This window comes from Lepeophtheirus salmonis, chromosome 7, assembly GCF_016086655.4.
Source record: "Lepeophtheirus salmonis chromosome 7, UVic_Lsal_1.4, whole genome shotgun sequence".
NCBI lineage: Eukaryota > Metazoa > Arthropoda > Copepoda > Siphonostomatoida > Caligidae > Lepeophtheirus > Lepeophtheirus salmonis.
This window is the reverse complement of record NC_052137.2, coordinates 37335501-37363108: the sequence shown is the minus strand read 5'-3', so window position 1 is coordinate 37363108 and position 27608 is coordinate 37335501. Positions and strand designations below refer to the sequence as shown.

Below are 27608 nucleotides of genomic sequence, written 5' to 3'. Positions count from 1 at the left end.
AAATTCTTCCGCCTATAAATCTAATTTTATAAAAACAAATTACGAATTAGAACACATAAATCCTTTCTATCAACTTCCATGTTCGGAATGGACTTGTAATGGGTATGTATGTACCTACCTATGTATATGTACTTATATGCAGTACTAATTAAAATTTGTACGTCTCATTTAATTATAACAACAGGCATTTTAATTACCAACTAGATATAATTTCATTATAATCTATTAAAATTATTTATTTATTATCTGTTTAAATTCCTTAAATATATTCTTAGTACGTTCATTCCCTGCAAAATTCATCCCCGGACAACACATTCCCATTTTGAAGTGGGATATTAATTGTTTCTGAAATTGTAAGTAGTTTTTGTGTAATACAGTACAGTACAGCAGACGGCACTCTAGATGACCAGTGATGGGCCAGAGACGTCATCATAAATCTTTAGTGCTGAGATAGAATGGAATTCGGGAATATGACTCATATTTTGGGATATCAAATTAAATCCCGCCATTGCATTATCCCTTTTTCTTTTATCTCCCTCAATTCAAATCTACGTAAGCAATGAGGTAGTTCCTCGGGCCCCTCTCTGTAAAGCGTTACACAAAAACTACTAACTAGCTTATAAACATAAACCACTTGACGTCACGTAATATCCCTCTTCAAAATAGGAATGAAAAGTCCGAGGATGAATTTGCAGGGATTGTATTTACCTAGCACCGTTTAAGATTAATGTAACAGTATGCATTTGAACTATATAATGTCCCACAGCAGCAGCATTGTAATGTTTTTACAAGTGAGGAGGGTAAATTATAGAATGGTGACGTCATAGTCACGCAAATTGAAATTTTTATAAAATAACTATTAAACAAACCATATTCTAAAAAAGTTGGGGGCACCGGAATGTCTATGGGGTAAGGGGGGATTGTATAATGGTGACGTCATCAGAGGAGGGTAGGAAGGCTGTTGGGCTTATTTAACAATTTGGGGAGTAATTTTTTTATAAAAAAAACTGTTAAAGTTGAAATTATGGCAAGAGACTAAACTTGAACGAATTTTCCAACAAAATGATGATATTTTTGTTTGACATAATAACAACATTAACATTCTGAACATCTTATGAAATGTCAACCATTGCATCATTGTACTTATCACAAGTACTAAATATTCTTAATTTAAAACATTCCATCTTCTTTTTGGAGTACAATTTGTGCAAAACCCCAAATTGTAAATTAGTCATGAGATAATTAAAACCAAGAATATTTTCTTTATGAAATACTCGAAAATGCTCGACAATCTTTTTAACTGTCTGAATTATCTAACTCCCACATAAGACGAATGAATGTTTTAAGTAAAAAAAAAAAAAGAAGATTAATAATGTAACAACTTTGGCAGATTTCTGTACTTTACTCATGTATCTGCTTAAAAGGCTTTTGCATTTGCCAAACTTTTAAAAATAGATTTCCTCAATGATTATAATAGAAATAATAATGGCCTTTTGTTAAAAAATGCTAATTTTTTTGCATTCCTTGCGAAATATACTCATTAGACATTCATAGCTACATATGAAAGTTATATTTACATATGTATGTACAATGTATATGTGTTGAAACCCGGTCCGATCTTAAGTTTAGTTTTCAAGGCCAATATTTTCTTTTCATAAAAAAAAGGGCCGTACACCATTTTATTTATTTTCCAATTTCTAAAATTTACCCATATTTCTTTTTGTTCCCTCAAATTTGCTTAAAAAAGATTAAGCAGAACCAGATCAATACAGATTTTTTTAGAGCGTTTTTTTACTACAAAACCAGTCCACACCGAAATTTGACCGAGTGAACTAAAAATATACTGGTTTTCTCTCTCAAAGTCATTTCTTAAAACAGTGTCGCGGAATCGGACCAATATCAATTTTTTAGGACAAATTTTACTACAATACCAAACCAGACTTAAGTTGGATAAAATTAGTTATAATTACAATGGTTTCAGACTGGTCAAGGATTTCCAGACCGACGCCAAACACAAATATGTATATACATCCCTAGTTAAGTACGTGAATCTCTTCAATTAATGTCAGACCGGAAAACATGATCTAATCAAATTTGAACTCAAAATTTCATCAATAAAGGTTTTTATCACATGTATGTATATTGTTACTTCAATCCTAGCCATTTATTCCCTCTCTTTTCCTTCCTAGTAATTTCATTCCATGTAAAATTCATCCCCAGAGATTTCCTTCTCACTTTGAAGAGGGATGTTAAGTGCCCTTATACCTAGCATGATCCTGTGAATGATGATGATTGTTTTAGGATTCAATCCAGAGTGAAACTTGAAGCAGTGGAGAGTAATTGATCCTGGAGAAGGGAGTGAGGGGCCAGAGCAACTTGCTCATTGATCACGAAGATTTGAATAGAATCCGAAAAAAGGAAGGGAAGAGAAAAGGGGATGATGATGAAATTGATGATTGTCGATTGATGAGAAGAAGAAGGAGCAAGTAGTGAGAGACAATGAAGAAGAGGAGGAGTAATGAGGGGTTTTTCTTCTATTTCCCAAGGAATAAATAATATCAACGGATGGGGATCCATTCTTACTCACTATTAAAGATTTATCATGAAGTTATTTCTCATACATAGACACGATCAATCATTCATATCAGTCTGCCATTCATCACTAATTGTCACTCATCCCGAGTACTGACTACCGTATTAATTAACCGTATGACGTCACTTAACATATCCCTTCACAGCAGAAATTAAATGGCTGGCGATGAATTTACTGGGAATAAAATTACCGGTCACGATTTATATTGTAAACTATAAGAAGTTTAATAATAATATTAATAATTTTTAATTCTACCAAAAATAAAAGTAATTGCAGGAACAAAACCCAGGATTAAATAAGCCCATAGAGTTAAAATGTAGCCCACGCAATACCGTCTAGGTATTATTATGATAACTATGTAGGATTGTCTTCTTTTTTTCATGCCATTTCCTTTGCAATAATATGAAATACTATCTCTTATTATACATGTCTATATACGTCATATAGGTACATTGAACATAATATTACTTAGAATTCAATTGACGTAAACGAAACAACAGCGTATATCTTAAATAGGTAAATTGCATCGAATATTTAATGTAATGTTACATAATATGATTTTTAGCAACAAAAAAAAAGAGTTACAATTAACCAAAGAGTCCTTTTTGAGAAATTGAGAATCGTAGGGGGAGGGGTGATGAGAATGGAAAATTCTATTTTGGTAGCATGAGGGGTCATTTTGATAAACTTGATTCCTAACACTCATATATGTATACCAACATAGGTACGTGGGAGTGTAGACAGTTGGGAAATATTTGACTTGAGTTGATAATAAAATAAATATTAGTTTCAATTAATGCAAACATCGTCATTAGTAATAATACTTATCTCATCAGGAATTAATTAGCAGGTAGTTAACTATATAGATATTTTTTTTTAATAACAAAAATATAAAAATACAGTTTTTGCCATCTAAATAAAAATTGTATTCAACAAAAATCTTGCCCATAATTTTACTCCAGGTATGTACGTACACTGAGTGAGGATTACACACTATTTTTTGTTATATTATGAAACCCTCTACCATCTCTTTTTTTGGGTGAATCTCCGATGTCTTTTATAGCATAAGCTACTTCAAGCACCAGGCTATTAGTAAATCAAGTTTTGGTTCAACTTCAACTCTTCAGGTACTAATTTCATGCTAGAAGCCAAAAACTAAAAGATTTTAAAGGACTGGATGAGTTGAAATAATTTTGAGAAACTTCTTTTAATATAGGTTATTTTTGTGATCAATGTCCAGTACTATGCCCAAGAGACTCACATGTAAAAAATCAGCTGTTTTGGAGTCTATACATAGCAGATAGACTTAATTATACTCAAAATTTTATATATTTATAAGTTTATGAACTCGTAAATAAAAGCTAGTCAAATCTATTTAGTATCCATTGACTTTTACTAACCAAAGTTTCTGCCATTTTGGACGCGCAGTTGTTATATAACAGTCGTTTGAGTGATTTGATGGGAAATGTAAACTTTATTGTATAATCCAAAACAAATAGAACATTTTAGCACTGAATTAAAAATATTTTGGCTGCAACAATGTACTTTCTGATAATATATTGGTTGATATTTATAACAGGCATTATTAATTAAAATAAACTAGAATCTTGTGACTGGATTATACTAATGATGATAGCAAAATTTGAATCTCCTAGCTTCAATATTGGCGAAAATATAGTCACCCAAATATTGAAAGTTAAATATATCAGTTCAATCTTGTGTTCAGATGTAATGCTTTTGCGCTAGGTTAACGATTTATACAACTCATAAATCAGGCAGGTAGGGGAGAAAATCGGTCTATATATTAATACCAAAAAATCAGTCCGCTATTTGAAAATAATTACATTTTGATGAAGGGTCTATGATCGTGGTGTGGACCGAAATATCGGTTCGAATTGATCTAGAAAAAATCATTTAAGACCGAACAGGAAAAAAATCGGTCTTGAACTCATAAAAACACTAATAACTAAAGATTACAATTTACAAAATAAATAATCAAAGATTTAATCATCTGATTATTTTTTTAATTTAATGGTGGAGAGGCCCTTTTAATTGATTAATAGATAAGGATCGAATGATTTGGCAGTGATTCTAAGTCAATACACAGCAAATTTTGATAAATTGATTTAATAAAAAAGTAATGGAGTGTTACATATATGTATTTACGGTGATAAATTGCAATAAAATGATCAAATCAGATATAAAAACAAAGTAAACTAAAACAAATATACAGCATAAGGGACTAACCGCCCACAAAACCGCACGCTCTGAGCAAAAGAATCCCACACTCTTGAAATTAAGTATTCCATGCAGAACGATATAAAGGGATTTATTTTTGCCTATTATTTATGTATGTATATGTGTCTTATGGGAAATTGATAATTTAACATCCAGAGCCTTGCATATTTACAATTTATCATTAAAAGGTATGCCCCTAGATGAATATATTGTTCCTTTCTATATCTTGGTTATATCGAGAGGCAAGAAGAAACTTTAGGGTAACATATTTTATGTGATACTATGTACCTTTTATGTACAAATCATAAAATTCTATAAACTCTAACATCCGATGCATGTCTTGAATTGATACCCTTAATTTGCGTTTATCAATCGGTGAGAATGCATAGTACCTTATTATGCTTCTATAAAATGCAATAACGTAGACACAGCTTTAAGTACCAGTCTCCCTGGATACTTACTATTAACAGTAGAAATGACGACATTGCACACACTCAAATTATGATTTATTTCTCCATAGAGATAAAATACATAGAGTGAAGATGTGAATAACTAGTTGACGTCGTCAAAAAAGAAGAAATAGTTGACCAAGATATTCTAATTGTGATAGGTATGTTAAAAACAAAGAAGGCGCTTCAAATATTTATATTTTTTTAAGTGTATATTGTAATATAATAATTTATTACCTTAATTATACCAATTTAGATACATCAATAGGTTAATAATGTGTTTTTAAACATATCATTTTATAAAGTATATTAACATTTATTCCAACTTTTAAATTTAAATAGAACTTTATTTAATCTTTTTAAATATTAATAATGGATTTGGAATATTATTCTGAGTATAATTTAATTTAGGAATAAAAAATTATTGATTCTTAAATTAAATAAGATTCGTGAGTACTCTCTAATTTTTGATCCTTTGAATCCTCTTAATTTCCCCAATGATATAATTTGATACCTGCATAACATTTTGAAATAGATTTTATTAGTGTGAATATATGGCTTGATTAAATGATGGATCAAAAACATGATCATCAATAGATTAAAAGGCCTAATTATTTTTATTAAACCCGATATTTTTTATAAATTTTTTCTCGTCTGCTGTTGCAACGTCAAGGATTTCCCTTGCTATTACTCAATGCATTCTATGTATTTATCATATATATATATCACGCATAATTTTAAAATCAGGAACTTTTTGCCACCAAATTATCTTCAACGGCCAATGTAGGACCGGCACTGTTTATTTTCTTTCAAACTGGAGTAGAGTAGATTGTGTAGCCAATTAATTTGTTCCAAACTAAAAACTTACTATTACTATATCTACATAGGTAGTTAGGTGTTATATAACTACAGTTATAAATTTTAAGTACTTTCAGGGGCATCTGCAGGATTACATTATATAAAATTTAAAAATAAAAAATCAAAAATCCATAGTTATTCCCAAAAAATTTATTTTATTAAAAAAAAAAAAAAATCCATTACTATTCAGAAAAAATTTAATTTTTTAGAAAAAAATTCAAAAATCCAAAGCTGTTCACAAAAAATTAAATTTTTGAAAAAAAATAATCAAAAATCCATAGCTATTTATAAAAAAATTAAATTTTTCCGAAATAAATTACAAAAATCCAAAGCTGTTCATCAAAAAATTAAATTTTATGGAAAAAAGTTTCAAATATAAAATTTCTCGGAAAAAAAATTCTAAAAATAAATTTCCATTATTAAATTTTTAAGAAAAAAATTTCAAAAATCCAAAGCTATTCTCAAATGTTAAATTTTTTGAAAAAAAATGCAAAATACAGGCTGTTCACCGAAAAATTGAATTTTATGGAAAAAAAACTTAAATATAAAATGTCTGGGAAAAAAAAAATCAAAAATTAAATTTCCAATATTAAATTTTTTGGAAAAAAATTCAAAAATCCACAGCTATTCCCAAAAAAATTCAAATATTAAATTTTTTTTTTAAATTTATCCCTATTATTGCGTTAAAATTTTTCATTCTGAACAACAACAAATTCTAGAAAAAACCAAACATTCCTTTATTTTACCTTGACACCCTTGACTTTCAGTATTTAAAAACAAAAAATGACATTGTATAATTTAAAGAATGTTTGGGAGAAAGTGACTTAGTTGTCATGACGTTTAGCTACTAACAACAATGAAAGGAATACAACAGTCACAAATCCCACTATGTATCTAACAGAGTCATTATCCGGTTGTTAGTCATGAATTCTAATTTGAGTTCAACAAGGACTTACTCATATAACTTTCCCAAGAAAATTATCAGTGATACTATACTACTCGTGATTAATTCATATTTATTGAAATAAAAAATAATAATAACAGTTTTGGACAATAAACACTGCTCAGATTGTCAACTACAAAACATTTGGAACACAAGAAAATGCTTAGAATTTACAAGTCTAAGCATTCCATGACCAAGAGGGCGAATTAGCAATATATAAAGGGGCGGGAGAAGATAATTTAGATTCTCTTCTACAATCACACAGGTCTCAGTTAAAGAAATATGTATGATGGAACAATGCCACCTTTGTCCATGGGCCCGGTTCTTGGAAGAGTCATCCCTTCCAGATTATTGATTATGAACTATTATTGTGTGGCCCAAATCTTGCGACTATCAAAAGTTTGTCATAAATATAGAGATGTGAAAATTTACAAAAAAAAGTTCCTCATAAAAATTAGGCCTGAGAAAATATCATTAAAATATCATGTATGTTTTAGAGACGACATATTTGCTGACAGAAATCAATTACTATATAAATTATAGTGATCCTTGGCTGCTTCTTGCTCACTAATACGTTTACATTTTCATATTAGGGAGGAATAATTAACAAGATTACTAATGTGTTGCTGGTTACTAGTGCCGGGCTTTGGTCTAAAAATCATATACCGGTCTCAAACTGTTATAACTTTTGTTAAACCTAACTAATTCGGTATACACTCAAAAATCTTTATTGATCGGTCCAAAAAAACAAAAATGTAATGTAAGACCTTATTGGTCTACGTTTTCAGGCCACGGTCAGGACCGAAATGTCGTTCAAGATAGATCTAGAAAATGTACCTTGTGATGGAAACGGAAAAAAAAGTACGGTCTCGGACCAAGTCTTAACACTACAAGGAACCAATATCCCAAGAATATATATATGTAAGAATGTATATACTCCTTTTTTTAAATTTACGCTCACAATGATTTCGACAATTCACATCTGTAGAGATAAATTTCTTACATTGAGAGAAGTGATGATGCATCAGTTGAATCAAACTTGAAAGAAAAAAAATAAATACACTCTAAACTTGTCAATGTTCAATATCCAATGGAGTATAAATTAGTAATAATAATATTATGTACTATTTATATACATATCACGTAGGCATACTCTTGGTTCGATTGATATCACTCCATCTACAAGGTAAATTGGTTCCAAATCAATTCCGTGTACAATGTACCTATATAGAGGGACATTGTAACTTCATGTTTTGCCTTCCAACCACAGATTATAAAGTGGAATATAAATTTGAGTTAGAAGCCAGTACCTAAAAGGTATATTGTCTATCTGTACATGTTACATCTATAGGGTTATATAATAGGCTAGATTAACAAAAATAGGAACAGATAAGACTCAATTAAGTAGGGTCAGTGCCAATAGATTGTTCATACAAGTATAAGATAATGTTCAGTCATTAGAATAAAATTTGAATAAGATACAATTGATATAAATTCAGTTTACTTTCAAGTAAATCCATTCTTGAGTAGGCATTAGGGCTTCTCTCTTGAGATCCCGTTTCCCCGGGAATTTTCAAGCTGTAAAACCTACAGCAACTATCCAGGACATATTTATTTCCCGGAAAATTATTTCATCATATAAAATCTAATTAAATATAATTAATCTACAAAAAAAAACCGGATAGTTCATCACTTAAAACTTAATTGATTTTTTTTGCGGGTCGGATTGGGTTACAGTTTTCCAAAAAGAGGGACCCTTGAGCTCTAAAAAATAATATGCACATTATTAGAGACTAGCGGTTGTATCCGGGATTGTCCGTAGTTATTTGGAATCGGCTAAACAACAAATTTTGCTTAAATAATATAGAAGATAATTTCTTAAGAATTCTCAACGTTAATCTCAATTTTGCATGAGCACACTCACACGTAACTACTCAATACTTATATCAATTCATATGTGTTCTTTCCTCAAGTATCAAAGAATAATAATAAGAGGTTGCGAAAAAAAGAATATGAAGCCTGATGAGTACTTTAGTCTCCAGAGCCCTCACAAACAAACCAGAACTCCCCATGTGCTACATACAAAATCCCATTTTTACGAACCAGTGATTATATTTTATTCAAATCTTAACATATATGAAAATCAGGGGGTCCTCAGGATTTTATATATATATTATTTTTTTTGTTGGTTTTTGGAATTTTTGTGGAAAAAATCCAAAAATTTCAAAAATTCATAGCTATTCACAAAAAATTAATTTTTTTGAAAAGAAATTCAAAAATCCACAGCTGTTTAGAAAAAATTTCAAATATTTTTTTTCGAAAAAAAATTCATAGCTATTTGCTGAAAATTAATTTTTTGTAAAAAATATTGAAGAATTAACTTATTTTTTAAAAAATATTGAAGAATTAACTTATTTTTTAAAAAATACAAAGAAGTTAAATTTTTTAGAAAAACCTCTCAAAAATCCATACTATTCTGAGAAAATTATTTTTTCCCAAAAAATTAACGTTTCTATAAAAAGTTAATAAAAAAATTTTAGATATTAAATTTTATAGACAGAAAAGTCAAGAATTCATAATATTCAGAGGAAATTTAATTTTTGAAAAAAAAAAAAAAATCCACAATTAATCACCAAAAATTTCAAAATTCATAGCTATTTACACAAAAACTAAATATTTGCTCTGTTGAATAATTTGCCAGAATGATTTTTTTATAAACAAGTCATTGTTTAAAAAAAATACTCCTAAAAATTTTTCATCCTTACCAAAAATTTTTTTAGTAAAAACAAAAATTCTTTAATTTGGGGGGTTACAGCCCCTCCATCCCACCCCTGCAGACACCCCTGAAAATGCATATGAATTATGAGAGACAGAAGAGAGCAATAACAAAAACAAAAAGAAACAGAGCTTCACATTCGATGGTACAGGCTCACACCTGCAATATTTCATTAATATGACTACATTATTATTTCTTAGATAATAAAAAAATATGTATGTATATGATATTATTATATACGTCAGGAAGTATATAAATAGTTCCCCATTTATACACGTTTGATGCTATATGCTTTGATCAAAATATTTTAATGATAAACATCAGGGAGCACCATATATAGTGTACCATGTGACTGTTTTTCATATAGAGAAACTTTGCTTTATTAATGAGATAATGATAAAAATAAAGATTAAATTAATATTTAAATTCCTCAGTATTAATTACTAAATAACGGGATCCCGGTATTTCCCGGGTAATGAGAAACCCAAGTAGGCTTAAGAATGAGTTTCATTGAAATTTCTTTTCGAAGTAAAACGCATCCAACCTACGCTTTTTTCTCACAATCAAGGCTATGTCTTTTAGGTGGAAAGGAATAATTATTATTACTACTTAAAATAAAACGATGGTTATAAGGTACATTTAACAACCATTAGCTGTATTATTTGTGCATATACGTGGTATTTCTTACAAGATGCATACTCCAATAAGTTTGCATATATGTTATTACTTTTAATTACAATTCAATAAATTATTCGGCATTCAGTGAAAATATTTGAGAAACCTAATTTAATAAAAATATAATTTCCTTGACTATTTGAAAAATGTGCATTTTCGTTCAAGTCTATAAATAGACTTTGAACAAAATGAATAATAGTCTCACTCATTAAAATAAATCTAGTTAGAGTTAAATTTGGCCTAAAATTATGTTTATTATTTTAATAAACCTTATTTTCATTTACTTTAAATGATAGTTATATGCAATTACGACAGTAAAATATATTCAAGATTACTACAAAGAAATCTTTAGACTAGTAGTTCTCAAACTGTGGTAAACATGATCCCACTAGTGACACGTGGAGGCACGTCTTAAGTAGGTTAACTATCTGCTATTGTATATTCATTTTCGCAAAACATCATTTTAGAAGAGCAATAACATACATTTTGTTATTAATTTTTCTGTTTACACTCAGCTATCGGTGCCCCGGAGACAGAGCCAGCTCCTTCCTTTGTGGAGATAGAGTTGGAAGTTATACCTTTATTTTTCGTAAACGTATTTTCTGAACTGAAATATGACTTTTTAATATTTTATGTAGTAAATTGACAGAAGATCTCAAAATTTAACGGAAGCATAAGTTCAAAACTTGACCAACCTTCCTAAAAGCTCACGCTAATTATCAGGCTGAACTAAATGATATAACACGAAACCTCGTAATTAAATGTCTCCTATGACTGTGGTTCCCAAACTTTTGCACACAAGGCACATCTAAAGACAAATAAAAATTTCTTGAAACACCTACTTTAATTAAACTAATCATTTGAATTATTATAAGCTATTGCAAATAATATGGTACACTTGAACTTGCAATATAATGAACTTAATTACAATTATAAAGAGTAGTCGAATTGAAATACAACTATACAAGCAAAAAATGAGCGCCGCTTATTTTTAATTGAGTGGGGGTGCTCTCAAGATTTATCGAGTGGACTAATGCTCTGCAGTTTAGTCATATTTGTAGTACTTTTAGATCCTGATATATTATCCGGTGTACCAGAATAGAAAAAGTTTGAGAACCCCTGCTAAAGAAAATCCAATTTTGATTAATTAAAGAAAAGTTTGTCTACCTATCATATTAGGGTGATCAACTGCTCTTTATTTGTTTCTTTCCGGAGCGTCCGGAGACTTTTTTATAAATTCATAAAATGTTGAATTTGTATGAGTGAAGTCGATTTTCATATTCTACCGTCAAACATAATCTCAGTTGTTTCTAATATGTTAAGTACATTTTTCTAAATTTGTATATAGTTAGATATGTACATATATCCAATCATGAGATCAAGAAACATATCACTGACAAATCAAGATGCGTACCTTCATAAATGGGATAGTCGTGCAGTTAGATACATATATATTAGGTACACATTAGTGTACTACTTGGAACCATTGTAAATTTTAAATAATTCGGTTCAACTTCGGTCTTATAGTAAAATTTCCTTTTCCCTATTTTTAAGGGGAAAAAATGGGGATTTTTTTTTTTAGAAAAATCTTAGGGGGTTGCAAAACTCGGTCCAGATAGATCTAGAAAAAAACTATATAAGAGCAAATAAATATCGGTCTCGGACAGAGTCTCAACTCTACTACGTATATGTACATATGGACATGAGCATCACGTTAAAAATATTTTGACGTTCTTGAACCTTAACAGTTAAGGTATAATCCCCAAAAGAAATATACAGAATTGGGCGTCAGTAGATAATTTTTACATATATATGTAAATATGTACATTGTACAATGCAGTTATTTACAAGAGTGGTGGTCATAATGAATCCCACAAATAGCGAATAAACATATATAAGTATGCAAATTTGTTCCTTTATCGGTCTAGCGGTTCCGGTTATTTAACGGGAACCGACAAAGTCGAACTGAAACCGGAACCGAGACCTCAATATATTGCTTATCGGTCTTGGTTCATGTTCTTTTGTTCCTATATAGAATATATAAAGAAAATATAATATATATTAGCTGAGGCCCCCTTTATACGAAACATGTGTACTATGTACGTGTAGACTGAAAGTAATTCTCTATCTTCCTACAACCTCACCTCACGCCCATCACTTTAAGAACCATTGTCTTAAGCAATCTTAGTCTTCCGAAACCCCGCTGGATCTTGGGCACAACGCACTCCGTGTATAAGGTAGCTGCATCCCTGTTTGTATCTAATATAATTTCCTAAGCCCAATTTTTGTAGCAAGGCCTCTTGTTTTAAGTGCCTGTTACCAAAATGAGCCTGTATAAAAAAGAGCCGGGACCTAAACCGTTGAAATGGAATGAACCTGAACCGGGCACAACCTTTTAAGTATGTTGTACATATTTTACTTATATTAGCAGTAGCAATCTTAGCACTTGACAACTCACTATTCAAGCTTGATAAAGGACCAAAATAAGATGGAATATTAATTATTATTGTACATAGATATATGGATATTAAATCTTTTTATGGTAAATACATTGTGATCCCTAGGCTTTGAAATAAAAATCCACAAAAGGGACATGACATTTTAATCAAATACATATACTGAGATAAAGAATTACAAGGATTTTATGTCAAAATAAAATATATTTATAGAAAAATTATAGGTTTATACATTCCGAATAGAACATACAATCATAAAAAAATCCCTTTACTCGAGAATTAATGTATGTACGTATATCATTAAAAAGATACAAATTCAAAGTGGAATGTAGCCATGATGTGAAAGAAAATATCAATGATAATATAATTGTCTTCATTCCTTTTATAGTAAAAACAACGACGATTGCATGTATTCATTGGAGACGAGAGGCATTAGATATAACCTGTTTGATTATACTCCACAAGGCACCTCTAATCCCTCAGCATCGATGGTAACAACAAGTAAGTGTGAATAGAATAGCAACAGAAGCTTTTGAAGTATTCATGGAATACATAGATTACGGATCCAATCAAGCAACTTCGAGGTACATAAAATTGTCAACTTAAGACATTTAGTTAGTTGCGTGGATATTTACCATCATCATCACTTGATAAACAATGTCAATTGAATGTCAAATACACACAGTGATAGGTATTCGCACAGAGTGTGTAATACACACCCAATAATAATCATAATTATTCTCAAGAATAATATCAACTCTAATATGTACGTGCCCCTCAAAAATGTTCAAGTATACGAAATATTACGTAATGCTCTCAAGATTTTAAGGAATGAACAGTGCCCTTATTATTATTAAAGAACCCTACTTAAGTGACATATTATGTATTACTGTCTATAGGTATGATGACTGATAAGTTTTCTAAACCATGGGATATGTATTCTCAATCATCATTTTATGATAATTCAATGGTGTATATTACATATCAATATCCCGAAGAAGTAACCCTACCTCTAAAAGTGACTCGAAATATGTTCATTCTTCCTCTTAGATTTCTATGTTTTTTTCCCCTCTTCAGTTTTTAGAACGTTGATTAATTGAATTCGAATGAAGTCTTGTTTAATTGTGCATAATTCCAAACAATAATTACTAATTCAAAAGCTGGGAACGTCGTTATCTTTATTGTATCAAGCAACCTTTCATCCAAAAGAAACAGGAAAAAAGGCCCAAAATCATCTGGTAGCTAGCCAAATAAGTCAATCATACCAACTACCATTTATCTCTTATACACTCCCAGACTATCACTGTCACATTACTTCTTTACCATCTTTAAAAGGAATTACATAATATCACAATCTACATAGTATTTTATTCGATTAAAAGAGTAGTTATTATATTATTTTTATGAAGAAATAATAAAAATGGCCGATAAATATATTATATAAACGACGAAGGATCAACAAGAAATTATATTCCTGTTCATTTAGGAAACGGAGCATAGTATAGAATAACTTATTACTTTGTTATTACTTTATTAAAAGAATAAATTATGAAAATTAGCCATGACGTATCAAGGGAGAAGAGGGAATAAGCAGTTCACAACAAAATACATTAGGTATTTTGTTGTTAGCGAGGTAAGGCCATGTGGGAAGAATGGAGTGCTGATTTTGACCTTTTTTCTTTTCTTTTGTGGAGGAAAGGTTACGAGATTCAATAAAGGTAATGCAATAGAAATAAAATACATAGTCAATGAGAACTCATTGACATAGTACTTACGATGAGCAAAAACAAGGGACATTTTTTGAAGCCCAAAGTTAGTTGACTAAAACAGTGGCAAATATACTTCATTATTATACATTCATCACTCCAGATCTTCTATGGAATCATTTGATACGTTTATCAAAACTGATGAGTTCCATAAGGAAAAAAATATCATCATATATAAAATACAGTGAGGATCGAATGTTAAAATATTTGAAGCGTCATCTTATGTTGTTAACGTACCTATTTATTACCTACAATATGGTCATCTACAACACCGTTGACTTTTTCTTCACATCAACACTCTTTATCTTTTATCTCTATGCGTCATCATGAAAATCCATTGTAGAATGTGCATGTAAAAAAACAAAAACAACGAAAATCAATATGGCAACCCAGACAATTTGAAGAATGTTTTGGATGAAATAAATAATAATGGTTATGACGTTTGATTAGATCAGCTACAATCAGCTGTGCCAAGAGAGGAAGGAGAAAAGAATATAAACAAGGACATTTGCTAGACTGACCCCTATCTCGCTGACCGATTCTACTTATAATTATAACTCTGGAACAAATCCTCAAAGTAACTCTCCGTCTTTTATGGCACACACGAATGTTCAATCAGGGTTCCAATATAATTGAATCTATTTAGGAAAGGAGTTTCACATCTGAGGAATTGTAATAATAATGACAACTCCTAAGGAAAAGAAAACTCATTCTTCAGACTACCAATTCCAAAAAAACGGGCATGAAAAAAAATACACAGGATCTTCATCACTGTGTACCACGTTAAAAAAATTTAACACTAACAAGGGGTACAGAGTTTACAGGAGGCCAATCCCCCCTGACCTCAAAGATTTATTATATGAACATACATATTTTATAAACTTAATGAGTAAATCATTTTTTTGGGGTTCATAGTATCAATATCAAACTCAAGCGTCTTAAAAAAGAATTAGCTGAAAAAAATAACGTCTTGCTAAATGCAGTTTTCTATGTTTTTAAGAGTCTTTAGGATCTCTTACTCCCATTTCCAAATTTCCATGTACAAAAACTTCCAGTTGATACACTTTTTATATAAAAATTTTTAATTCAAATCTCTTTCCTTACGAAAATAGAATTCAAAACAAAGTCTGGTTTCATTTTATAAAATTTGAACTTGTATGTGAGAGCCATACATTGAAGATTGATTAAATCATAGTTTTAGGCTTATATTTATGATATCTATGTAATAAATCAAACTCAACATATCAATTATTATTTTATGTCATAGCATAGCTACACTTTTCATAAAATAAAACATTAATACAGTAAACTTCGTGAATGTCCACTATTATTTTGCTCTTTTAAACTCTATTTTCAGGCTAGGAGGATTATTTTATATACTTTAGCATCCAGTTAAATCAGTGTCAGTTTTAGGGGAGGAATTTTTAAATATGTTGAAATTGACTTATAATTTTTTAGAATTAAATATTGTTTGTATGTTTTATTGGTAAAAATGTTACGGATCTTTCCTTTTTGATTATGGCCTTTATTTTTATTTTTATTCGATTTTCAACTGTTTGTCCCCAAAAATAACCGAATATTTCATTAATGATTAAGACAGTCACCAAACGCTCCAGACAAAAAGTAGAAACAGGATATGTTGGGGGAAAAGAGACCAATTGGTATCCCCATATCAGATTCAACCTGTAGTGTTGGATCGGTATAAAAATCTAAAAAACTGTAGTCCTACCAGTCCGATTAAAAAAAAATTGTCATTCCTATGACCGGTCCTTATCAGTCTTTTATGGAAACTACAACAGCTTAAATTACATAATTACTACTAACCATGTCATTTGAGTCGCTGATGCTTCATTATAATTCCTAACCTCTTTCAAAGAGACAAGATTATAGAGAACTGTACAAGATATCTGAAGTTAAACGTAGGGATTAGAGCGTCTTTGTATATGTTTCTAGCTATCTTTCATTACTTTTATTAGTTCTTATATTCTTCAATCCTAGCTAGAACTTTAGGACTGAAAGACCGCTGTTTCGGTTCTTAAAATAAAGATTGAAAGGGGGTGGGGGTGTATATTATATAGAGAGTTTTCACGTGACGTCAGCATGGTTGATGTCTACCATATTAGGACTATATATATGTTTTGTTTAGTGGCTATGTTGATGATGTCACAGAGGGTTCAATTTAGTAGGAAATTCGATAAAACAATTTGTATTAGAACATAATATAGTATTTTATTTTCTCATCAGACAATACTTTCAGTGTAAATTTTTACCCCCGACGATTACAGTACTAAAATTAACCATAAAAAAAAATTATAACTTGTTTTTAATAAAAAATTGGTCTGAACAAAAAATTTCAAATAAATAGACAAAAATAGTGGACATCTGATGGATTTTTGCAGGTTGTCACAGCACAAATACGTCTAGTACCTCTAGAAGAAGACATAATGCTTGGAATAATATGAGTTAACAATTAGCACTAGTCAGTGGTACTGGTTCCGTTGTGACGTCATCAAAAAAGTTGTCAACTAACGTTAACCAGACTGCATTGCAAGTTTCTTATCGAAACACCTTATATATAGTCACCTTGTATTGGGGCTCTAAACAACCAAGTTTTATGATAATGAAAAACATTTTCCATACATATTAAGGAAACTATGTAGTAAACTATTGGATGTCAAAATTGGACCAACAAATAAAAAGATTTAAACCTTACTGTTTATAAAAATGGTATACCTATATTGCCTAGTTTTACAATATATCTGACCCTAAAGTGTATTAAAAATATGTTATTACATCGGTATACAATCTTATTTCCTAATTGTAGATAAAAATTAAATATTTGAATGAAAAAAATTAGATATATCCTCCAATTAACCTAACTTTATTGGTCCCTAATCAATAAATAAAAAAAGTAATAATAATAATGGCTTTATAGATCAAGTCATTTTTAGGAATTAGTCGGGCATATTACTTTAATTTAATTTAAATATACTTGGCATCATGTAGTATTTAAGTCTTTTTTATTCTTGAAGCCATTTGATGGAGTTTAATCAAGATTTTTTGGATATTTATCTCTTTTATATAGTAAAAATATCAACTTTGAGCCCCTAAAATGGCATCTCCTTCAATTATGTTTTAATTTATGACTTTAGAGAAAGTGTTCTATATGTTTAAACTAATTTATGATAATATTGTTTTGCAACATAATTTATTTCGGTGGATTTGTAAAATGAGCAAAACATATTAAAAGAAGAAAGAAAAAAATTGCGCAAACTGCCTTTCATTAATATCTTAATTTCTTGCATAATTATCTAACATTAAACCCTGTTTGGAAGAGAGCTATGCCATTATTCCGCTGCATTGTATTATTTTCCATGATTTATTTTCATCTAGATCTCAACAAACATCATCCTTTCCTTGCATTGATCAACATCCTCTACTTACTCAAAAATCCTTTTTGATTTAATCTCGAGCAATATTTCAAAATATAAATAACTATTAGTAAATTGTCAAGACCTTAAAATTGTATTACCATTTAAGGTTAACAATAACTTAAATCAGAAAATAAAATATAAGGTTATGAATTTAAAAGTCTACTTGCTTAAGACAAGTTATTATCTTGGGTAATCGCATCTTTAACAGGTGTTTCATGTCCCTTAATTCAATTTTGCTTTATAAAATTTACTAAACACATATCGATCCTTTTAAATATGGAATATATGTGTATAGCCAGTTCTTACATAATGAAAAGATCATAGTAGGCATTACTCACATAAGGAATACAATGGATTCGTATATTCCAAGGCACTCCTTCTCTTTTAGTATGTTTGCTTATCTATGCTTGAATACGTTGCGAATCACTCACGGAATCTATGTTAAATCTACGTAATCATCTTGTATATAAAGGTAGGATGCATCCGATATTAGAAAAAAGAGAAAACTATGTTTAAGCTCATGTTAAAGCAAAAAAATATAAAAAGCGCTGACAAGGGGATATTTTAGCATTAAATTAAATTTATTGATAATTAAATTAGAGTCTTAGCCTTTAGATTAATTAATTATATACATTTTTAGAAGTTCAAAATGACGTCTACAGAAATCAAACTCGGTGGTAAAATAAAATGCTTGATATTAAAACGCAACAAATACTATGTATATTATCACGCAACCTTACCCGGTTCTCTCATCATTACTGTTAAAAACACATTCATCAAACCTTTAAACTAATATTTGAATAATTTAACTATCAGTATCTTTCCGGGACATAGGACGAGTATCCCCTTTGTATCGGAACCAAGGTCGGGTTTTACTGTGAGCAGGACCTAGGGCAAAGATAAATGTGGTCTTTTCTTTCCTATTTTCAAAATTTAATTTAATTTCGAATTATTTCAACTTTTTTTATAATAAACATTTATTAATTTATGAAAATCTACTCTTTAATGTATAGCATAACTATTGATTAAAATCAAGCACAAAGTCGGGTAAGATGACCCTAATTCTCCCCTCAAAGATCGGCCCTGATTAGGACTTATGAACTATTAATATTAGATGCTGGATCTCTGTAGTTCCTTAACGACTGTCATTTATAATGTAAAATATTAGGATAAGGTTTATTTTATCATTAACTCCACAACGGCAACCCCTCCCATCAGGGCCAGTTTTACAGGCTCAGCACACTGTTTTTGAAAGTAGGAAGGCCAATAACTGTAATTTGAAGGACCTCTTTTAGCCTTAGCGGGACCAGAAGCAAGGAAAAAATTTGAAAATGAATAAAAAATATTTCTTTTTTAAAATTTGTATTATTTTTTGAAAAGAAATATAGAATCTACATATATTTTTTAAGAAAATAATTTCACTTAATTTCTTAGAAATTATCCTTATGGGTCCCTTCGACATTTCCCCATGTTCTGTTTTATCAGATACTTATTTTCATTTTTGAAATTACCTGTCTTTATATAAGGTCAATTATATTTCTTTATTGTCTTTTTTTTTTTTAAAACAAAAAAGCTAGAATCCTTCTCTATTTTGCAGTGTTGTGTAGGTCCTTATTAAGGACTGAAGAATGTACTCTCGGTCTGGTCCACTTCAGTCCTACATATCAATCATAAGAATGATAAAGTTTGGTACTTGATGACCTCACTCACTTTATTTCTTGAATTTTTAATCAGGTCTAGTACTGACAGTACGAAGAACCGACTGTCTTAAGTTCCGTCCCTAGGAATAGGACCAGTCCTAAGACTAAACTCGACTAGACCAAATAAATAAAGACTGAAACAACACTACTTCTCAGTATATATAGTCTTAAAATTATCCAGTGCAAATGTCTCATCTTACCGGAGTCCAAACGCTAATGTGAACCCTCCAATAGGTAGTTGAATACCTTCCTAACTAAACATCCAGGAGAAATTAACAAAGTTATAATTTGTTTATTTCCGTTTACTCTTTTTAAAATTATGTTCCTAATTATTCTTTCAACGAAAAATTTAAGTTTTGTAAATAAATATTAAGTTAAAGCTGTTTAGAAAGAAGAGGGAAAAAAAGAAGCTGAAATTAGGTGTTGTGTCGGTCCTTGTTTAGGACTGCTGACTGGATACAGTCCTGTCCATTTCAAAGTTTGTCCTTGATGACGTCACTCAACTAGATTTTAATTTTGTTGAAACAGTTCTAGTACTGATAGTGCAAGGACCGGTCCCAAGGACTAATAGGATCGATTCTAAGACTGGCTTGAACAAATAAGGACTAACACTTCACTAGCTGGAATGATAGGTTTAATTTCACTGGCATACTAACTGGAGTTCAGCCATTTATATAGTGGAAACTCAGTGAGAAGTATCCCCTATTCCAATATACAGTACTTACCTCATGAATCCGGTTACATACATACATATACATTGTGTATTATAATCAGTCTGGATTAAAGTTATATTTGAATATTTCAAAAATTGTGTATAATGATGCTCACTATAACAATGTAAATGCTCTAAATTATTAAAACAGTAATATTAATAATTGTTATAATGATTATTAAAAGAATAAAAAGTAATAATTAAATATAAAATGGGAAAGTAAGTGAAAATAATAAAAGAGAGAGAAAGAGAAATATAGATAATTTGTTGTTTGAATCAGGTACGAAATTAAGCAGAATGGATCCGAAAATGAGAGGAATCTATAGACTTTTTTTTTTTTTAGAGATTAGTAGTAGTTGGTTGTTTCATTCCTAAAGGAAAGGGAAAAAACGATCGGGTTAGTTAATCATTCTTATTGGACTATGTATGTATGTAGGTTTGAATAATTTAATGTACAAAGACTTTTAAGTAACATAACTAATTAATTATTTCTTAATTGGAGCAATTTCTTTTTTTAATAAGAATTGCAACAAACCGGAAAACTACTCATGCCGAAACAATGGACAATATTATGGATATAAGGGCAATGCAAAGTGTCACCAGTGCAGATAAATCCACACCCCATAATTGATAAACCAAAAATAATATATAGCAAACCGAAAGCATGGTCGAACCTTGGGTTGACCATAGCTCACCTTCGTTAATTGAAGAAATCTTTGACATGGAGGAGGACTCTGTTTCGCTATTGTTAAATACTGGCACTGGCTCAACAAGAGAATTTTCTTCTTCTTCCTCCTCTGGTTGATGTTGTTTGGAATCTACATCCACTTCCTTGGAGGAAGAGGCTTTTTGGCACAATTCTAAGTCTCTATCAATTGTATCAACAACATCCTGAAGCTGTTCTTGTATGTCTCGAGTATCCGCCAATACGTCATTGTTACAACTAGAACTAGAGAGGAGGTCATAGACGGTCTTACCAGACCACTCTGGCTTTCTCTCGTTCTTAAGTTGTGCAGCTTCTTGAACAGCAGGGCGAGATACATTCAATCCGGTTAGTTTTAATTTATCATACGTAACAATGTCATCATCATCACCAGCAGATGCAATGCCACTTTGTTTTTTGATTATTTCCGCAATGTCCTTGGAGAGAGCAATCATAATGGGATTATTTTTATCTGGATAAAACACATCTTCAACAGGGGCTGATTTCTGTCTTTCGAGCATTTTATGCTTCCAACAACTGTGATAAGTGATGTTAGGTTCCTTGACTATGCCTAAATGATTAGGATCGCTCAGATTGCCGTCCTTTCTTAATTTACGTATAGCAAGATCATCTAAAACAGTATCCGGATTTTGCATGGCATGAAAAGTTGATCTATATTTACCCTCAGGAACTGCATGCAAATAATCTGTGTCTGATGCACCAGATACGGGACCCACTGGAATACCAAATCTTGGTTGAGGATCTGATAGCATATTTGCATTAGCATCTCGAATATTTCTAAATGAGACGTCATCCAAAATTGTATCTGGCTCATCAGTATCAAATTTGAAGGAGTTGTTTAGTTGAGTGAGACTTCCTCTCGGAGATAGAGCTGCAACAGAGGAGAGCAAGAGATAGCTATGCTCAGATTTCCCTGTATCCGTATTGGGGAGCTTATTATTATCTCGAGCCTTTCGATACGCCATATCATCAGTCTTTTTATCTATAACTGCAGAACGTCTATATGCTGGTGTACGTACTCTTATAGGACTCAGATTCTCAAATGAACTGGAAGTATTCCAATTCATAAAATTATCCATATCAGAAAATGCAGTCTCATCAGAGGGGGTTGTTGTAGTAGACGTTGCAGACTGCTCCCTCCGTGAACGAAAAATCAGTTCCTGATGTGCTGTAGGTAAATCTCTTCTTTCTGCTCTATCCAATAGAGCTTCATCCTTTTGGATATTATCGAAAACTGCTTCAAGTTCAAAAAGAGCATCTCGAAAAAGAGATCTTCTTTGCTTAGTACTAAATCCAGGATCTTGATCACCAGATCGCGGAGGTGAAGAACATAATACTGGAGCCTCTTTATCTTCTGACCTTTCAACCAAAGCAGACAAAGGCCTGTTAGGTTTTGAACTAATTTCGGAGCACCCAGAATCTTTTGAAGAAATGGAGGAACTCGGACTTAGTTTGCCACTCTTACAAGTTCCATTATTCATAATCAAACTCTCTTGACTATTTGATGAAGTTTGTCTACCCGTATCATTCGAGGATGAATTGCTCAATTTTTTAATCAAAGAACGATTAGGAGAATCCAATCTATTTTCAGAAGGAGGATTTGAGGGAACAAACGGAAATGGTGGAGACTTCCAAAATTCATTCCCTTGTAGTTGTATTAGTTGAGATTCATTAGAAAGAAGATCCCTGCTATCAGGGACAGTCTCATTATCTTCAGTTTCAGTGTTGTTAGAATTCTGATTGTTATTTTGATCTTTTGAATAGTTACGAGGCGGAAGTGGTGGTGGAGGAGATTCAATTGGTTTCTTTTGAAGATAATGTGACGAAGATGGGCTTACATAGGCATGACTAGGTGGAGTATAAATCAAACGCTGTGGACGATTGTTCCAAACTGGAGGGAGACCTAGATCATCCGGATCTTTGACAGAAGAGGTTGTTGAAATATTCTCAAATGAATACGATATGGGTCTAGCAGAATTTAGCAAATACAATTTCCTTTTTGGATCCCTTGGAGGAGGTGGTGGAGGAGGAAGAGGCGAGTCCAAGACATTAATGTCCTCTCTGGGTCTACGCTGACTGTATTTCTCGTTCCTTGAGTGCTTGTATTTACTATTTGAAAGAGATCCAACAGATGAAGTCCTATACATACTATCATTATCTTCAATAATAATGCCATCATCTTCCTCCTCTTCACTTGATCGGTCTCCGAGATAACTACTTCTTTGAACTTCTATTTTAAATTTGGTATCCTCTATTTTTTCTTTCCAGGAAGGAATGGCAAACCTAGACTTCACTTCTGGTGAGTCGGATCTCCTTTTAAATAAGTCACCTACTTTCCATTTTTGTTTGTTTGGAGGATATGCATCAACAGAAGAGGCTCCTGAAGAGGGAAGAGAGGATTGAATCTGTGGTGCTCGCTCAATTGAATTGGCCATGCATGCATTAAATGATTGATTTGAATTATTAGAAAATTGAGCAGGAGAACGGCTAATCCCAGAGTCTTGGGATATATTATGAATATCAATTGGTGAATCAATGCATCGTAAATCTTTGTGACTTTGATTTTGTGGCATGTTCGTTGATGACTTTTTGGATCTACGCGGTGGTGCAATGGGCGGTGTGGACTCAACTACCTGCAAAGAGATAAGTAAAAGGAATGTTAAGTAATGCATGTGAATTTCATTTTATACAAAATAATAATAATAATGCTTATTAACAACAAGGCAACTATCGCCTTGCAAAATCATGATTAGTATGCTTAGTCACAGGTCGTTATTCATACTCACTCCTTCTATCCCCCAATAGATTTTGCTTTATAACATGAATAGTAAGTGCTGTTTATTATTACACAAATAGATGTAAAGTGTTAGAATAATAAAAATGATTAATACAGATACACAGAATAGAGAGCCTCACGAGGAGAATAACAAATGTACATTATGTGTACATATGCATGAAAAAGAAGCGGAACAATTATATGACAACATTGATTAAATCACTCATACATAACTTACTCATTACTGTCTCTACTATTCTTTCATCATATATATTGTACACTCATCAGTGTTGGGTAGTAACGCGTAAGTTAAAAATGTAATAAAACTACTTTTCTAGTAACTAATAGTAGTGAAACGATATTACCTTTAGATGAGTAATATGTAACTTATTATAAATTACTCCATTGAATCTGTCATTACATAAGTTATCTAATAATAAATGCTAATCCAGAGAAGTTAGTAGAAGTTAGTTTTTGAAGGGTATATTAATTTACAAATACTAACCTAATCATTATTCAATGTAAGACACTCAACAGATGGATCGTAGTATTGCTCATCTCTTCAGGATATATCAAAAAATATGTAATTTAAAGTAAAGTAATATTATTACTCTTGATTCAAACTAATAATATAACTAAATTAATTTTTTATAACTTATACCTCAACTAAGTAACAAGGTGAAACATTGATATCAATATCATACGATTAGAGTGTTTCGTATTTTAGAGTTTAAACTACGCTCGAAAAGAAATCAAAACTGGTTTCCCCGTCGCAACAAGGCCTCTCATAGGTACATCGGTATATCAAATGAATACATTACTTAACTTTTATTATTTTCCCCTACTATCCATTATGAACAACTCTTATTTTTAATTTAACTGCATCCTAATAGCATTGCATTCATAATAATAATCGTTATGGGACTCACTCTTCTCTCCTTGTTCATGACTTAACTTAAACATTTTGATTCACATCTCATAATGTATAAATAACTCCCTAATACAAAGGACGAAGCCCATGAATGGAACAATGCAAGTTTCTTATCAATTTGACCTAGTTATATCCTTGTAATATGTGCATTGTGCATGTTTCAGGCAGTAGAAAAAGAGTCGGTTGAATTGACTTGTTCTTAAAATTGAAGGAGTAGCCTGGATGTTGTCTAAACAAACAAAAACCCACTCAACCTTGTAGAGAAGGAAATGATTTTCGGAAATAATTATTTTACAAAAAATTGATTACGTAGAAAGTTGAAATTAATTATAGTTTAATACGACAAGACTAATTGTACGAAGAAAGAGATAGAACTCAGCCTAAACAATAACATCAAATGAATACTTTTCTCTCTCTATTTAATGGTACATATCCTCAACTAAATACTACTCTTCAAGAATTTTTAGAAGAAAACAGAAACAGTGAAAAGGCAACAAAATACAATTGAATACTTTGCATTCCAATACCTTTACTCTAGGTATTTATCTGTTGTCCTCCCTTCATTCCTCTTTTTCTCTGAATGGCAACAGATAAATGGAAAGAAAGAGCAACCAACAACAACAAGAACCACTGACAACCACAAAATGCTTATATATAAAAAAGAGATTTATGGCTAACCATGATCATTAACCAAGGTTTTTTCTAATTTTTAACAGAACATCTTTATTCATTTTTAAAACACAAATAGTAAATTTCCTCTGTATATGTAGTATAGACTGTATCGCACATCACATGTTGAATATGATTATATAATAACAAAAAGAATACCATGACGGAGATCCACATACTTACAAACTCATAATAAAATACTAAGAAAACTGCCAAAGAAATGAGGAAACAATGAAGGGGGTTAAAGGACAGGAGAAAATCCCGCTATGACGATCAAGGATATGACTTCATTTTCTCCAAATTACATACATATAATAAATAATACAACATCAGATCCACTTCCTCTCAAAGTAAATAGTGGAGAGGCATCCTTGATATTTAAGCTTTTAAGACAAATGAAGTCAAGTCTCTCTTTCTTCTCTCACACCCGAAGCTAAGCCAAAGGAAATGAAGAAGCTGCGGTTAGGTTTAAAAATGAGGTTAAAAGTTATACTTGATCCCAGCCATTTTCTTGCAGATTGACAGTAGGAGAAACCACAACCAGCAATCTCTGAGTAATTGTTAATTCAATGTCACTCCATGATTTTAATGCCTTATCTAGTCACACCAACTAGTTGTCGATCTCTTTCAAGCAAGTAATTAACCAAAACATCACAGACCTCACACAAAACGCTAAATAATCAATTATTTTTCTTTTTTTTTTTAGTGAGGAAGAATTTAACGCCCAAGACGGAAGCAGAAAGTGCTCTTCAACATCATGTAACGTTCTACACTTCATTCCAAAAATAATTAGGATCGATAGAAATTCAAGGGCCACTACTTCAAAGTTACAACTAAGTCTATAAAATCCAAATAAGTAATAATAGCGAACTTGACACATGATATTCATTAAAATACATCGTGAAAGAAGTGATTGGGAAGACATAATAATATTAATATATTTCTCACCTGAGTCGAAAATAATCGTTAATTTATCCTAAGGCACATAACTTTATTATCAATGTGAGTGTTATGATTAAATTTTGAGAGATGTACAACTGCGAGTCCCAAGGACCTCAAGCGACGCAGAATAAGTTCTTTTAAGCACTGCTCTTTGCGTCGTTTATATTTTTTTTACCACTATATAATAATAATAACAATATTGTGTGTGTGTACGCTTCTATTTCTGTACGTGTGCGCCAATTTTTATAACTCATCCATCCTTCTCAGTCCTCTTCCTTCCTTACCAACTCCTCTGCTCCGGCTCTCCTTATGAACTAGGTGTTTTTTTATATTTCATGTACGTACGTAAGTACATGAAATCCACCTTAAAAAGCGTGCACTCCTTTTTTTCCTCTTTCTTAACAACTAAAAAAATTGTATGAAGTGTTTCAATCATCTTTTTTTGGTCAAGGTTTGGCTTCTTCAAAAATCAAGAAAAAAAAAGAAGCTTCCTTAGGCCAAAACCATAGAACAGCAAGCCCATTTTTATTTCAATGGTTTTAAGGATTGGTATATTATGATGTGATAAGGTGAAAAGGAAAAGAAGCGTATACTTTTATGGACTCATTTTTAAATTTTCCCGCTTCGAGAAAAACTGACGTCATGGAAGTGTGCCTTGGCAAAACCATTTGGAAATATAGCCTTCTAACAATGTTGCACCAAAATCGATCTATAACTTTTTCTGAAATCCTGCTTATAAACAGACAAAGAAATAAATTGAGGCAAAAACATCACTTGAATTAGAAGTCCATAAAAATGTACAATCTCTACAGATGAGGTCATGAACATGAATTGTAACTAGAGTGTAGGTTGAAAAGTTGGCATTTCGGATCAATAGAGAATTGAATGCTCAACTTATGCGTATATACATGTGTATGTATAGTATTATAGGTAGAGTTGTGGACAATATGACATTACACAAGCCTG

The 27608-nt window shown here is 31.2% G+C and overlaps 1 protein-coding gene and 1 long non-coding RNA gene across 8 annotated transcripts in view; one reads left to right on the top strand and one right to left on the bottom strand.

Annotated features, from left to right (window-relative positions):
* Positions 1-27608, bottom strand: part of LOC121122218 (uncharacterized) — a 244022-nt gene that overhangs the window by 50764 nt on the left and 165650 nt on the right. For 6 of the 7 annotated variants that reach the window (XM_071889868.1, XM_071889869.1, XM_071889866.1 and 3 more), the window contains one exon: positions 21296-23957. In XM_071889868.1, the coding sequence (XP_071745969.1) occupies positions 21296-23957 (2662 nt within the window). Of the gene's footprint in view, positions 1-21295; positions 23958-26648; positions 27046-27608 lie in introns of those variants that run through there. The other variant, XM_040717213.2, reaches the window with a different exon arrangement.
* On the top strand, positions 26023-26609 carry LOC121122221 (uncharacterized). The gene is made up of 3 exons (XR_005865749.2): positions 26023-26161; positions 26218-26335; positions 26407-26609. It is a non-coding gene; the product is annotated as an uncharacterized lncRNA (long non-coding RNA).